This window comes from Natrix helvetica (assembly GCF_964273705.1).
Source record: "Natrix helvetica genome assembly, chromosome: 4".
Lineage (NCBI taxonomy): Eukaryota > Metazoa > Chordata > Lepidosauria > Squamata > Natricidae > Natrix > Natrix helvetica.
In genome coordinates this window covers 71,765,714-71,778,862 of record NC_138550.1, presented here as the reverse complement: position 1 = coordinate 71,778,862, position 13,149 = coordinate 71,765,714, and the positions used below count along the sequence as shown (strand labels likewise).

The following is a 13,149-nucleotide window of genomic DNA, read 5'->3' as shown; positions in this document are numbered from 1 at the left end:
CTGGAAGGAGTTTTTAAAGTTGATTGGCTCCACCCAGGGGTTAAGCTCCGCTCACCATCCTCAGACTAATGGAGCTTGTGAAAGGACTAACTCTGTTTTGGAGCAGTACCTCCAGTGTTTTATCAATTATCAGCAGGATAATTGCACTGAACTGTTACCACATGCTGAAGTAGCATACAACAACTCTGTACACAGCAGCACCGGTTTCACCCCTTTTAGACTTATCTTTGGGCAAGACATTGTGCCAATCCCAGAATTGCCCCCTGAAAAACTACAAGTCTTGTCCCTCTCCGAGTGGAGTGACCAGCTCCAAAAGGTTTGGCCCATAGCCCGAAAGACATTGGAAGCTGCTCATCGAGCACACAAGAAACAAGCTGACAAAAAGAGGGTGAAAGAAAGGGAGTACAAGATTGGAGATCAAGTTTTTCTGTCTACCAAATTTCTCAAACTACCCAAAAGTGGAAGAAATTAGGGCCCAAGTATGTTGGTCCATTTCCTATTGTGAAGATCATTAATCCTTTTTCTGTACGGTTGGAATTGCCAAAGTATCTCAACCATATTTACCCCGTGTTTCATGTTAACCATTTGAAACCAGTGCACACCTCCTCTGTTCGGGCACCCGTACCGCCGCCTCCTGCCCCTCTTCTCATTGAAGGAGACCAGCATTTTGAGATCAAAGAGATTTTGGACTCCAGGAGACATAGGAATCAGGTTCAATGTCTCCTGGAAACATTTTCCCCCATCCCAAGCTAAATGGGTTGATAAGTCCCATGTTAGAGCTCCTAGACTTTTGTGGAAATTCTACTCTACCCATCCCGATAAACCCTGACTCATGTTGCCATATATATGTCTAATCTGTCTTCTTCCTGTTTTTTCTCTCTACGCTTTTTTTTCCACAGGTGATGTCCTTTCCTGACGGAGGGCCGGATGTCAGCCTCTGCTTTGCTGTTTGCTTTCGGCTGCCATTGAAACAAGGAGGGGGGGAGATAACATGGTATTTGGGAGGGGAAGCTTAAGCACAGGAGTGAATTAAGAAGGGAGTGGTTTTCTCACCATCTACTGCGCATGCTGCAGATAGTGGAATTGCTGCCAAGGCTAACCGTCCGCATAGCAACCTGATGAGGTTTTTTTTTCAAACAAATATTTTTATTGGTTTTACAAAAATTTCAGGAAAGGGGATAGTGGATAAGGTTACAAATTTTGACAGCTACATTATGCAGGAAATGGCACTCCCCCCAATTCTCATAACTTTCACTTATTAATACATTGGGTAGTTACTACTTAGCAATATTTTAACAGCATATTTTAACCTTTTATCTTCAAGTAATTTCAATCTATTTTATATCATACAGAAAAAATTCTCTGTATTAGCAATTGCATTATTATTTTTTCCAAACAAAGTTTTTATTGCTTTTACAAAAAATTTCAGGGAAAGGGATGGTGGATAAGGTTACAAATTTTGACAGCTACATTATGCAGGAAATGGCACTCCCCCCCAATTCTCATAACTTTCACTTATTAATACATTAAGTTGTTACTACTTAGCAATATTTTGTCAGCATATTTTAACCTTTTATCTTCAAATAATTTCAATCTATTTTATATCAAACAGAAAAAGTTCTCTGTGTTAGCAATTGTATTGTTTTTCTAATTCACTTTTGTGATCTAAGTTTTCGCGGTGCTGCCTCTTCTCCCCCCACCAGCAAGGCTTCAGCACCTCCCGTGTCCTGTATGTCCCGTGTGGTATCATCAGCTTTTTCCAGGAGGGGCTTTGTTTTTTTCCATGAAGGCCTCGGCCTCCTTAGTTGTGTTAATTCTAACTCTAGAGTCCTCCCAGAATATGAGCATACCTTCTGGCATGAGCCATCTGAACCACACCCCTTTCTGGTATAATTTCTTCGCTAAGAGCGAATACTTTTTTCTTTTATCTCTAACTTTTTTGGAGATTTGTTTCAAGATGGCTATTTCTCTATCCTTATATTTTAACACTTGCCCCCTTTGTGTACTCAGAATCTCATCTCTTGTAGTCTTTCTAAGAAATTTAATGTGGACCTCCCTTGGAACATTATGTGTTCTGGCGTATGCTGAATTTACTCTATAGACCAGGTCAATCTCCCATCCCAGCTGTTGTCTGTCTTTTTTGATATATTCAGCCAGTAGCATTGTCATAATTTCCCTCAAATCTTCATCATCGGCCTCAATTACATTTTGAAATCTAAGGAAAAAAGACATCCTTTCAAACTCCATTTTTATCTGCTGGTTCTCAAGTTCTTGGTTTCCCCTCTGGACCCCCCTTACCTCCCTCATCTCAGCCGTCCCCTCCTCCAAAGCTTCCAGTCTTTGCGTATTTTGAGCCGTTCGGTTCTGGTTTTCTCTGAGCTGTTCGTTCATTTCTTTTAGTTGATTCTTCAAGTCCTCTTGCCCCTTTAAAATCTTTTGGAACATCTGTTGGGTCAGGTCCTCCTCAGGGGGCTTGGGCTGCAACAAAGATATTAGTGTCTGTTGGCCACTGGGGCTGGACGTTGAGGATGTTGGGGCAGAGCCAACAAAGCCTGGTTTCCCAGGTGGTGGTCTTTTTGGTGCCATTATAGTAAGAAGAGCTCAGAAATGTCTGTGTAAAGCAATTGTAAAAGTGGATAGCCAAGAGAGATCACGAGGCTGGCAGTCCAGACCAAGAAAGACCTTTTCTAAGGTCTAAATCCAGGCAACAAAATCCATTGTTCCAAGTCCAGAATATAATGTATCAAGACATATCTCTGAGTGTCCCGGAGACAAAGACAAAATGCCGACAATTTCTGTGGTTGGAGTCAAATTTCAGAGGACATGAAGACAACGGAAGTGTGCCTTCTTGCCTTGCCAGCACCGGGATCAGAAGGCAACAGACCAAAAGTTTTTAAAGTTTTCAAAAAGACAGATAATCATCTCATTTTCACAATTGCAGTAAAATAAATCTGCTGCTTGCTATGAGTGTGATTTCATTCCAGTGCTCTCCCCCCTCCTCCTCCTCCAGGGGCAGAGAGCAGTTTAAAGCCACTTATCCAAGGGGGGGGGGAAGATCCCCCTCCCTCCAGTCACACTTCCCAGGAATGGATTGAACGTTCTTTTTTAAAAAGCTGGCAGTCTTTTTTTTTTCTTCAGTCAAAAAAGGGAAGGGGGGGGGAATTTCCACCTCACCACATTGCAGCTGCAGCCTTCAAATCCTCAATCTTCAAGTCCTCTTGCCCCTTTAAAATCTTTTGGAACATCTGTTGGGTCAGGTCCTCCTCTGGGGGCTTGGGCTGCAACAAAGATATTAGTGTCTGTTGGCCACTGGGGCTGGACATTGACGATGTTGGGGCAGAGCCAGCAAAGCCTGGTTTCCCAGGTGGTGGTCTTTTTGGTGGCATTTTGGTAAAAAGAGCTCAGAAATGTCTGTGTCAATACAGTGAGAAGGCGACTGTAAAAGTGGATAGCCAAGAGAGATCACGAGGCAGGCAGTCCAGGCAAATAGAGACCTTTTCTATAGTTCAAATCCAGGCAATAAAATCCATTGTTCCAAGTCCAGAGTATAGTATATCAAGAGATATCTCTGAGTGTCACGGAGACAAAGACAAAATGCCAGCAGTTTCTGTGGGTGGAGTCAAATTTCAGAGTACATGAAGACAACGGAAGTGTGCCATCTTGCCTTGCCAACACCGGGATCAGAAGGCAACAAACCAAAAGTTTTCAAAGTTTTCAAAAAAGTCGGATCATCACCTCATTTTCACAATTGCCTGATGAGGGGTTTTGAAGCTGCAGCCCACATGACACCTGTGGGGTGTGCGGATTGGACTGGGGGATGGGGTTACTAGGGGGAGGGAGTTGGGTCACATATTGATATCTATGATTACATGTGCTTTTGCCTCAGATCTTGCTTTGCTAGCTGCTATCTACTCATAACCAGTACAAGTACTCTTAATTCTGAAAAATGGACTTGAGTGGTTTCTTTCTTGGTTACTGATGGAGGCTGCCCTGACAGAGCCTTTGCCTGTCTACGGAGCACATTATGAGACAGACCCTTCTCCAGGCCATCCTGGAGAAACTCCAGGATGTGCGGCAGAGACAGGCCTTTGGGGTTCACGTGTGCCATGCGGCACCATTTGCAAAACATAGACCATGTGGCGTTGTAATTCCTGGCCGTGGAAGGGCACCTAGAAGCGACGATGGTCTGGATCACCCTTGAGAAGTTCACCTCCCTTTCAAACACCAGGCAGTCAACCGGAGCGACTGAGGCTCCGGATGGACCAGGCCCCCCTGGCGAAGGAGATCCTCTCCAGCAGGATCCTTCAGGGTTTGGCAGTGGACAGACCTATTAGGTCCGCGAACCAAGGTCTGCGGGGCCAGTATGGAGCAACCTTGATGACCACTGCCCCCTCTGACACTATCTTTCCCAGAACACTTGGTAATAGAGGAAGAGGGGGGGAACACATAAAGTAGCCCCCGGGGCCACCTGCTGTGCAGGGCACTGCTCCCCTCCGCTCCCCGAGTTGGGAACTGTGTGAAAAACCTGGGGAGCTGGGAGAAGAGGTCCACCTCTGGCGTCCGAACCTCCGGCAAATCTCCTCGAACAGCTCTGGATCCAGTTGTCATTCCACCTGGTCCACCTTGGCCCTGCTGAGCCAGTCCGCCTGGTGGTTCGCTTCTCCAGAGATGTGTTCCACGTTGATGAACAGGTACCTCTCCGCCCAATGGCCCAATCTCTGAGACTTCTCCCAGAGGGCCTTAGAATGCATCCCTCCCTGTCTGTTCACATGTGCCTTCGCGGCCACGTTGTCTGTCAGCAGCAGGACATGACTGTGTGCTACAAGGGCCTGAAAGTGGCGATGGACCAGATGAGCTGCCCACAATTCCAGTCAGTTAATGTTATGTGTAAGAGCCAAGGGTGACCAGCAGCCCTCGGCCAGCTGGATCCCCAGCAAAGCCCCCCAGCCATAAAGGCTTGCATCAGTGGTTAGCGTGAGCCTCTGCGGTTCCTTGAACACGCACTCCTTAGACAAGGCTGGGGAGGTCCACCACTTCAGAGAGCCGCATTTGAGGGGAAACCCTAACAGGAAAATGAGAAGCACTACGCTTGCTTCTCTCGTATGGGAGCAAGAACCATTGAAGGGTCCTAGCATGAAGCCTCACCCAGGGAACAAGATCTATACATGAGATCATCTTACCTAACAACTGAGACAAGATGACAATGGGCATGCGCTTCTCCTTCTGCACCTGGTGAACCAGTTTCACCAGGCTGGTCCTGTGATCCTGGGACAGGAAAACCATCCTCGCAGCAGTATCTATGACCGCCCCCAGATGTAGCAATCTGGTGGTGGGGCTCAGGTGACTTTTTTGAAAATTAACAGAGAACCCATACCTCTGTAGGGACCAATCTGGTGACTCTGCCTGGAGAAGGATGTCATCCAGATAGCATTGTATTCTGATTGGGATGGGCCTGAGGTGAGCTGCCAGGGCCACCAGCACCTTTGCAAAGGTCCTGGGCGCCGACATGAGTCCAAAGGGCAGAACCCTATACTGGTAGTGGATATCAGCATAGGAAAATCTAAGGAACCTTCTATGTTGGTGAAATATCAGAATATGCAAATAGGCTTCCGTTAAATCAAAGGAGGCCAAGAAATCATCATCCCTGAGACCTTCCAGGATAGAACAAAGAGAAACCATCTTGAACCTTTTATATGCCAGATAGCAATTCAATCTTTTAAAGTCTAGAATCGCTCTCCACCCCACCCCACCCCCAAATACTTCGGAACCACAAAGAAGTTGGAGTAGAACCTCCTGCCCCTTTCTTCCTGTGTAACCATCTCAACAGCTTGGATCTCCACCAGGTGCACAATCACCTGACGCACAAGGTCTCTCTTTGTTTTACACTTGGAGGATTTGAAAGTTCGGAAGAAATTCGGAGGTGTGGAAAGGAATTCCAATTGCAGGCCAAATCTAACCATATTCAGGACCAAGAGGTCAGAAGTAATATCCCCCCAATGGTCAGCAAACAATGCCAACCCACTGCCTATGGGAGCCACCACCAATTTATTTGTTTCTGCGGAAAGGGCGTCTGCTCACTCCCTGAAAGGGCCGCTTATTCTGAGGCTGAAACCGGGACCTGTCCCTGTAGGAAGATATATTCTGCCCCCTGTCCTGGCGCGGTTGAACACCCCTGGGCTGCTACTGATAATCATTATCTGAACCCCTGCAGGTAGGCATACATGTATAAGGTGTAAAACGGTGTTCCTGCTTCTTAGCAGTGGGAGGCAAAATCTTATATTTGTTCTTATCCTCAATAAGAATCAGGTCCAAGACCTCGCCAAACAGCTTCTTCCCCATGTATGGGGCTGCCGCCAGCTTCCACTTCGCCTTAGCGTCTCCCTGCCAATTTCGGAGCCATACCATCCTCCTAGCTGAAACAAAGGAAGAAAGAGCCCTGGAGGCAAACTTAGTGACGTTCAAGGTGGTGTCTGCCAAAAATTGTGTTGCAGCGATGACTTTGCTGATGTCCTGCAGCAACCTCACATCGTGTGATGGTACCCGCTCCTGTATTTGTTCCAGCCATATCAACGTTGCATGATTGAAGAAGGACGCTGAGGAAGCAGCTGTAATCGCCCATGTGGCAGCCATAAATGTCTTACGTAATGCCAGTTCAGTCCTCTTATTTTCTGCCTTCAATTTGTTCTCCACATCGTTCATGACCAGGGAAGCTGGGGAGGCCAAGGCTGCCACAGGAGCATCCACCATTGGAACCTGCAGAGCTTGAGAGAAATCAGGCTCCATATTATAGAAACACCTATCGTTCCCACCTGATGTAGGAAAGGTACCTGATTTGGCCCACTGCTTTTGGACTATGCCCAGGAACAATTTGAGCACAGGAATCTCCACAGGGAGCTATCCAAAGCCCCAAAGGGCAAGACAAAAACCAATACCAAAAATAAATAAAAAGGAAAATTTTAAAGTTGTAAAAAAGGGAACCAACACACAAGGTAGTAAAATTTACATCTCTATTCAGGCAAGACTGAATCAGAATGGAGCCAAGCAAGAAGGAGTTGGAGGCGTGGCTTCAACTATGACTCAGTCTCTTGAGCAAATAAGGATTGAACCCACTTCTGGAACGTCCTGCACCATCACCTGGAGAAATGCAGGTTTCCCTTGCTTGGGGAGAAGAGGCCAAATGAGAGATGCTTTAATAGAACTAGTTTGGTCTGGTGGTTAAGGTCTGAGGCTAGAAATCAGAAGATTGTGAGTTCTAGTCCTACTTTAAGCCTGAAAGCTGGCTGGATGACTTTGGAGCAGCCACTCCCTCTCAGCCCAATTTACCATACAGGGTTGTATTAGAAATGAGTTATTTATAAATTCCTGCACAGAACAAAGTTTGAGTCCAGTCCATTTCTATGATTCTGTAATTCCTAAGTAACTACAGAGCAAAAATATATACTTAAAATGTTTACTGACAGAAAACCCAAACCAAACCTGCTTTCTAGCTCATCTCAATTGCGCGGCACAGTTGATTCCCCCCCCCAGCTGTTTTACTTACCATTGCTGACTTGGAAGGTAAGCAGCTGAACTTCCAAATGCTCCATTTTCAGAGCTGCATGCACAAGCAAAACACACGTGTGCAAAGTGCACGCTCACCGAACCAGTTGTTAAACGGGCAGCATCCCACCACTGATTAAGTTCACAAGTTATCTTGGTTGAGTTTTAATTTATCTATATTTAGTAAACACCATACAGTACATGTGTAAGGTAGCAAAATCTCAGCCAAGCCTCAAAAGAAACAGCCAATTTCAGAATTAGAATAGAGCTGGAAGGGACCTTGGAGGACTTCTAGTCCAGTTTTCTGCTCAAACAGGAGATCCTATACCAGTGATGGCGAACCTATGGCACGCGTGCCACAAGTGGCATGCGGAGCCATTTGTCAGGGCACGCGAGGCGCTGCGCTGGCCAGCTGAATTCACCTTTTTAAAAGCTATTTTTCACCTTCCCTAGGCTCCAGAGGCTTTATAGGAGCCTGGGGAGGGCGAAAAGAGTCTCCCCCCCCCCCGGAGGCTTCAGGGACCGTCCCTGAAGCCTTCGGAACGCTTAAAACCACCCTCCGAGCAAACCGGAAGTGACTTCCGGGTTGCTCGGAGGGTCGTTTTAAGTGTTCCAAAGGCTTCAGGGACCGTCCGAGGCTTCCCTGACGCCTTCGGAGCGCTTAAAACGACCCTCCGAGCAATCCGGAAGTCACTTCCGGTTTGCTCAGAGGATGGTTTTAAGCATTCCGAAGGCTTCAGGGACCGTCCGAGGCTTCCCTGATGCCTTCGGAGCGCTTAAAACCACCCTCCGAGCAACCCGGAAGTCACTTCCGGTTTGCTCGGAGGGTGGTTTTAAGCGCTCCGAAGGCTTCAGAGAAGCCTCCGGACGGTCCCTGAAGCCTCCGGAGGGCCTCCGGGGGGTCGGGGGAGGCTCCTTTCGCCCTCCCCAGGCTCCTATAAAGCCCCTGGAGCCTGGGGAGGGCGAAAAAAGCATGTAAAAATGGGGGGGGTCGCACGTTGTGCGCGCATGCGCACTGGGGGGGTCACACGTTGCATTATGGGTGCGGCACGCCCACACTCGACCCCCCCCTGCGCTCCCCCCACTTGTGGCACGCGAGCCAAAAAAGGTTCGCCATCACTGTCCTATACCATTTCAGACAAGTGATTAACCAGTCTCTTCTTAAAAATCTCCACTGATGAAGCATCCACAACGACTGAAGGCAAGCTATTCCACTGGTTAATCCTCCTCCTCCCAAAGAGTACCTTTCTGGATGATCCTGGGATCAGAGAATGTGTCAAAAATTCAAAAAGTTTGATTAAATTACTTACAGGGTAGAAGTGTCGTTATGTGCACAGAATTGCACACCACATAGCAGCAAATGTAAGGCATTCAGTTTGAATTATCTGATGGCTACAGGGACTACAAGCATTATTGCTTTTGTAGTTTGCACATCTTGTATGCTCACAAGTAACTTCTTGTGCTCTTGAGAAGAGATTACTTATTTGGTTACTTCAGAAACTAGATGATTGGAAATGAATATGAAAATATTTAGAGTACTTGCTTTGCTAAATGGGTTTATCACTGATTTGACAATTACAGGAAATCATAAAATTGTGAAAACTTAGATCCTTGTTTTCACCTCCGGTGCCAAAAGCACATACACACGCGCTATTGTGCGCACTCGCTTCCCCACCCCCATAATTTAATGCCCCCCATGCCGTACCCCCTGGGCATGCACACGTGACACCCCCCCCTGCTGCCCCGCACATGCACATGCACAAACGGCTTTCTTGGAGTCTGGGGAGGGCAAAAATGGCCTACTTCGTCCCCCCGGAGGCCAGAAATGGCCTGTTTTCTGACTTCCGATTGGCCCAGTAAGTCTGACTTTCACCCTCCCCAGGCTCCAGAGGCTTTGTAGGAGCCTGGTGGGGGGGAGGGTGAAAAACGGCCCAACACGCAAACCGGAAGTTCAGGAACAGACTTCCGGGTTGCCCGTTGAGCCGTTTTTCTCCCTCCGCAGGCTTCAGAAGGCTTCTCTAGACCCTCCGGAGGGCAAAAAATGGCCAAAAATCAGCTGGAGCACTGGAGCTGACAGGGCAATGCCTTGCGTGCCCTCACAAATGGCTCCATGTGCCACCTGTGGCATCACGGGTCTATGTTGTCCCTAGAACAAAATAATTCTACTGCTCCTTGGCATTCATGAAGGCCAACTTGGTGATATGGGTGAGGGCTGGTATGCCATATTTGCAAGGTATGTCATATTTGCATCCATTCTTTTGTATAAAATTTGTCCTATGTAGAATTCAAGGGGCATTGCTGACAGATACGGTAGTACTATCACAGTGGATGAAAAGTAATGTGAAGGTGTACAAAAGCAAAACAGTAATTTCCAGATTAGAAACAGTTGGGGAGAGGGAGCGGTCTATAAATTTAATAAATGAAATGAAATAAAAGAAATTTAATAAATGAGTTAAAGCAAACAAACTTTGTCTTAACAGTTAATAGATATGTCTCCTTATAGAAATCAGAAAGATGCTGCCTACATTAAACACGTTTAACATTAACCATGGGAAAAACTCTTATCCATAAAATGCATTGCAGAAGGTACTGTTGATCGCTGTCTGGAACCATCTAAGAGTCCCTATTTTTTAGCAGCCTTTGCCCCTCTAAAAGACTCAAGATATCTTTTCAAATGGTCAGCTGTTCCTTTTTTTTATGTACAAGAGCATGGTAACTGATCAAGATCAAAGTAATCACACCTGGTAGACAAGAAAACAAACCCCTTATCATTTTTGAAGCACTCAAGATAATCTAATATTCCACCTCATTTTCAGTTCAGACCAAGAACTGTTTAACCATGTGACAAACATGCTATGATACACAAAAACATGATTATACTAAATAAAACAAGAATAAATGATTCTACAAACTATGGGTAATCTTTGTTTAAACCCTAGTTTTGGTACAGAAGATATGCTAAACTCAACTCTAATATGGATGGCTGTATCATACAAATTTGGTATAAATGCTGCAGAAAAAAATGAGAAAACAAGAAAATTGAATGTAAATAAGATAAATGACAAACAAGAACCATTACTTACATTCGTCCTATACCTTCATACATCCTCGTTTCTTCAGCCAAAGTCATGATCTCTGTGTCTGTAAGATGTGCATGCTTTTTTGTTCTGTTCAGCTGATCTATTTGTATATCTGCCAGTTTCACCTTTTGCTGGGTTTCAATGACCTTAGCTTGAAGTTCAGAAAATGCCTGACATGGAGAATACAAATGTAGCTAATTTAAAAAAAAATCTGTGACAGTTTTCACTCTTCACAAAAATCTCTTAGGCTCTTTATACAGGTTGTCCTTGACCTACAACCACAATTGAGCCCAAAATTTCTGTTGCTAAATGAAAAACTCACTTTGTTAAATAAATTTTGCCCCTTTTTAATGACCATGCTTGCCACAGTTGTTAAGTGACTCACTGCAGTTGTTAAATTAAATTAGTAAAGTGAATCTGGCTTCCTCATTTACTTTGCTTGTCAGAAAATCGCAAAAGGTGATCACATGATCCCGGGACATTGCAACTGTTATAAATATGAGTCACTTGCCAAGCATCTGAATTATGATCACGTGACCAGGTGCCACCAGACTGCAATAGTTCTAAGTATGAAAAATGGTCATAAGTCACTTTTTTCCAGTGCCTTTGTAACTTTGAACGGTCACTAAATGAACTGTTGTAAGTCGAGGACCACCTGTAAGACCTCCTCTCCCAACTACTGCAATCTCTCACCAAGAGCATGTACTGTATATTTAAACAACAGATGAATTAAAGAAACATGCAAAATATGCACCAAAAATAAAAAATTAAATAAAACCAGAAACAACACTGGGTGAAAACGAATATGCATGTATTTTTAATAATACTTAGCAGTGAAACACAAATATATTCCAATCATGAAATAGTAAACTGGCATAGCACTTTTTAAATCAGATTAAATAATTCAGATAATGTTGTGAAAAAATGGGAATTTCCCACTAGCACCTGCATTACAGCTTTTAGGATATAGTTCACTAGTAAGAATATTTACCATGCATTATAAAATTGTAAAAACAATTATGCATATTAGTAGTGAGTAATACTCATTCTGCTGTACATTTGCTCTACATTCTACAAACTCCTTTATAACGGACATATAGACTCTGTTATGTATAGACTCAATGAGCTTTATCAATCTGTGCAGATTTTTACTTGCTTTGATGGTTTAATTTATTTCTTATAAAAAAGCAGATCCTGAAGATTCAAATTGGGTGATATATTAAAATTTAAAGATATGGAAAGTTTTGTCAGTCAAATACAGTTAACTAATGTGTTTGCCTTTCATGCAGCCTAAATGACAGATGAAATCAGAAGTATAATCACATTATATTTTTCCTGCAGAAAGGTGATAAGTATTATAATTTATTACAATAATTTGAGAGTTTGATCCAGGTTGAAAGAGTCATTAGGTGACCAGTATCATAAATGTATCCTGATTTGATATTGAAACTGTTAGAATTACATTTTGGGACAAGTTAGTTTGGTTTGATTTATATATGAATTTTAAAACATATCTCAACACCTCCTCAAAACGTCTACAGCTATAAATTTGGTGTAGATGCAAAACAAAAAGTATCCTCGTTTAAATTTGACTGGCACCTGACTAGTTTTGAAATGGAATTAAAAATGCTTTCCTCCTTTTATTTTCAGAATTTGATACAAAATGAAATTTAAAGTCAAAAGATTTAAATAATTTCCTTCCAAAACATTTTTCTTAAACATTCTCAAACAACAGGCAATGACACTAGCTTAAATAGAAAATGAATCATATAAGAAACAAATTGTTGCCATAATTCCGTAAATAGATAAAATGTTTCCAGAGATATATTGCTGGAGGAAGGGAAACAGATATGAAAAGTTCGTAGAGACCACTCGCCAACTTGGGAAGATGAGACCACATGAACCCACCAAGCATAATTTGGTGATGAAATCACCAGGCATCGCACTCGACTCGAAGGATCAACCAAGAATAATCTGTTAAATATTAACAAGTCTGATATTCTTAATGCACAAGTGCCTAAAATCCCTAGAAGACCCTCTCTAGAGGCGACACCAACCACCAAAACCCAAATAAACTCTTCTGATAATGGACAACCACCCTAACTTCCAAATCCCCCTTACTTTAAGGCAACTCCCAGCCCTATTTTCATTTTCTTTACCTTTTTCAACTCAAGATCCACGGGCGCCGCCATTTTAACCAGAACAAAACCAGTTACGCATGCGCATAAGGCAACAGCTTTAACGGACGGCATAACGGTCCTTTGTTCCTGTTCAATCGAGACATGCGTAGTAGGGATCGATAGCTGAGGGCTAGTTTAGAGAGTAGCGCGTTTGGGTTTTGTGTCTTCTGTTTACCCGCAAATTCACCTTATATCATTCAGCTGACAGTTTTAATGTCAATAAAAATACATTTTTTCTTTTCTGTCAAAACAACAGCTCCTTCATTGATTCCCATCTAAAAAAAACAGATTGTATATTCAGCTAGACAGTCGCCCCCCAATATTGGTATATAATACAGCGAAGCGTGTGC

The 13,149-nt window shown here is 44.0% G+C and overlaps 1 protein-coding gene across 1 annotated transcript in view; it reads right to left on the bottom strand.

Moving 5' to 3' along the window:
- Positions 1 to 12,934, bottom strand: part of PFDN1 (prefoldin subunit 1) — a 78,185-nt gene extending 65,251 nt beyond the window's left edge. The window contains exons 1-2 of the mRNA XM_081951373.1: positions 12,779 to 12,934; positions 10,623 to 10,789 (exon numbers count right to left, since the gene is read on the bottom strand). Of these exons, the coding sequence (XP_081807499.1) occupies positions 10,623 to 10,789; positions 12,779 to 12,871 (260 nt within the window). The 5' untranslated portion in view covers positions 12,872 to 12,934. The remainder of the gene's footprint in view (positions 1 to 10,622; positions 10,790 to 12,778) is intronic.
- Between the last annotated feature and the right edge of the window lie 215 nt (positions 12,935 to 13,149).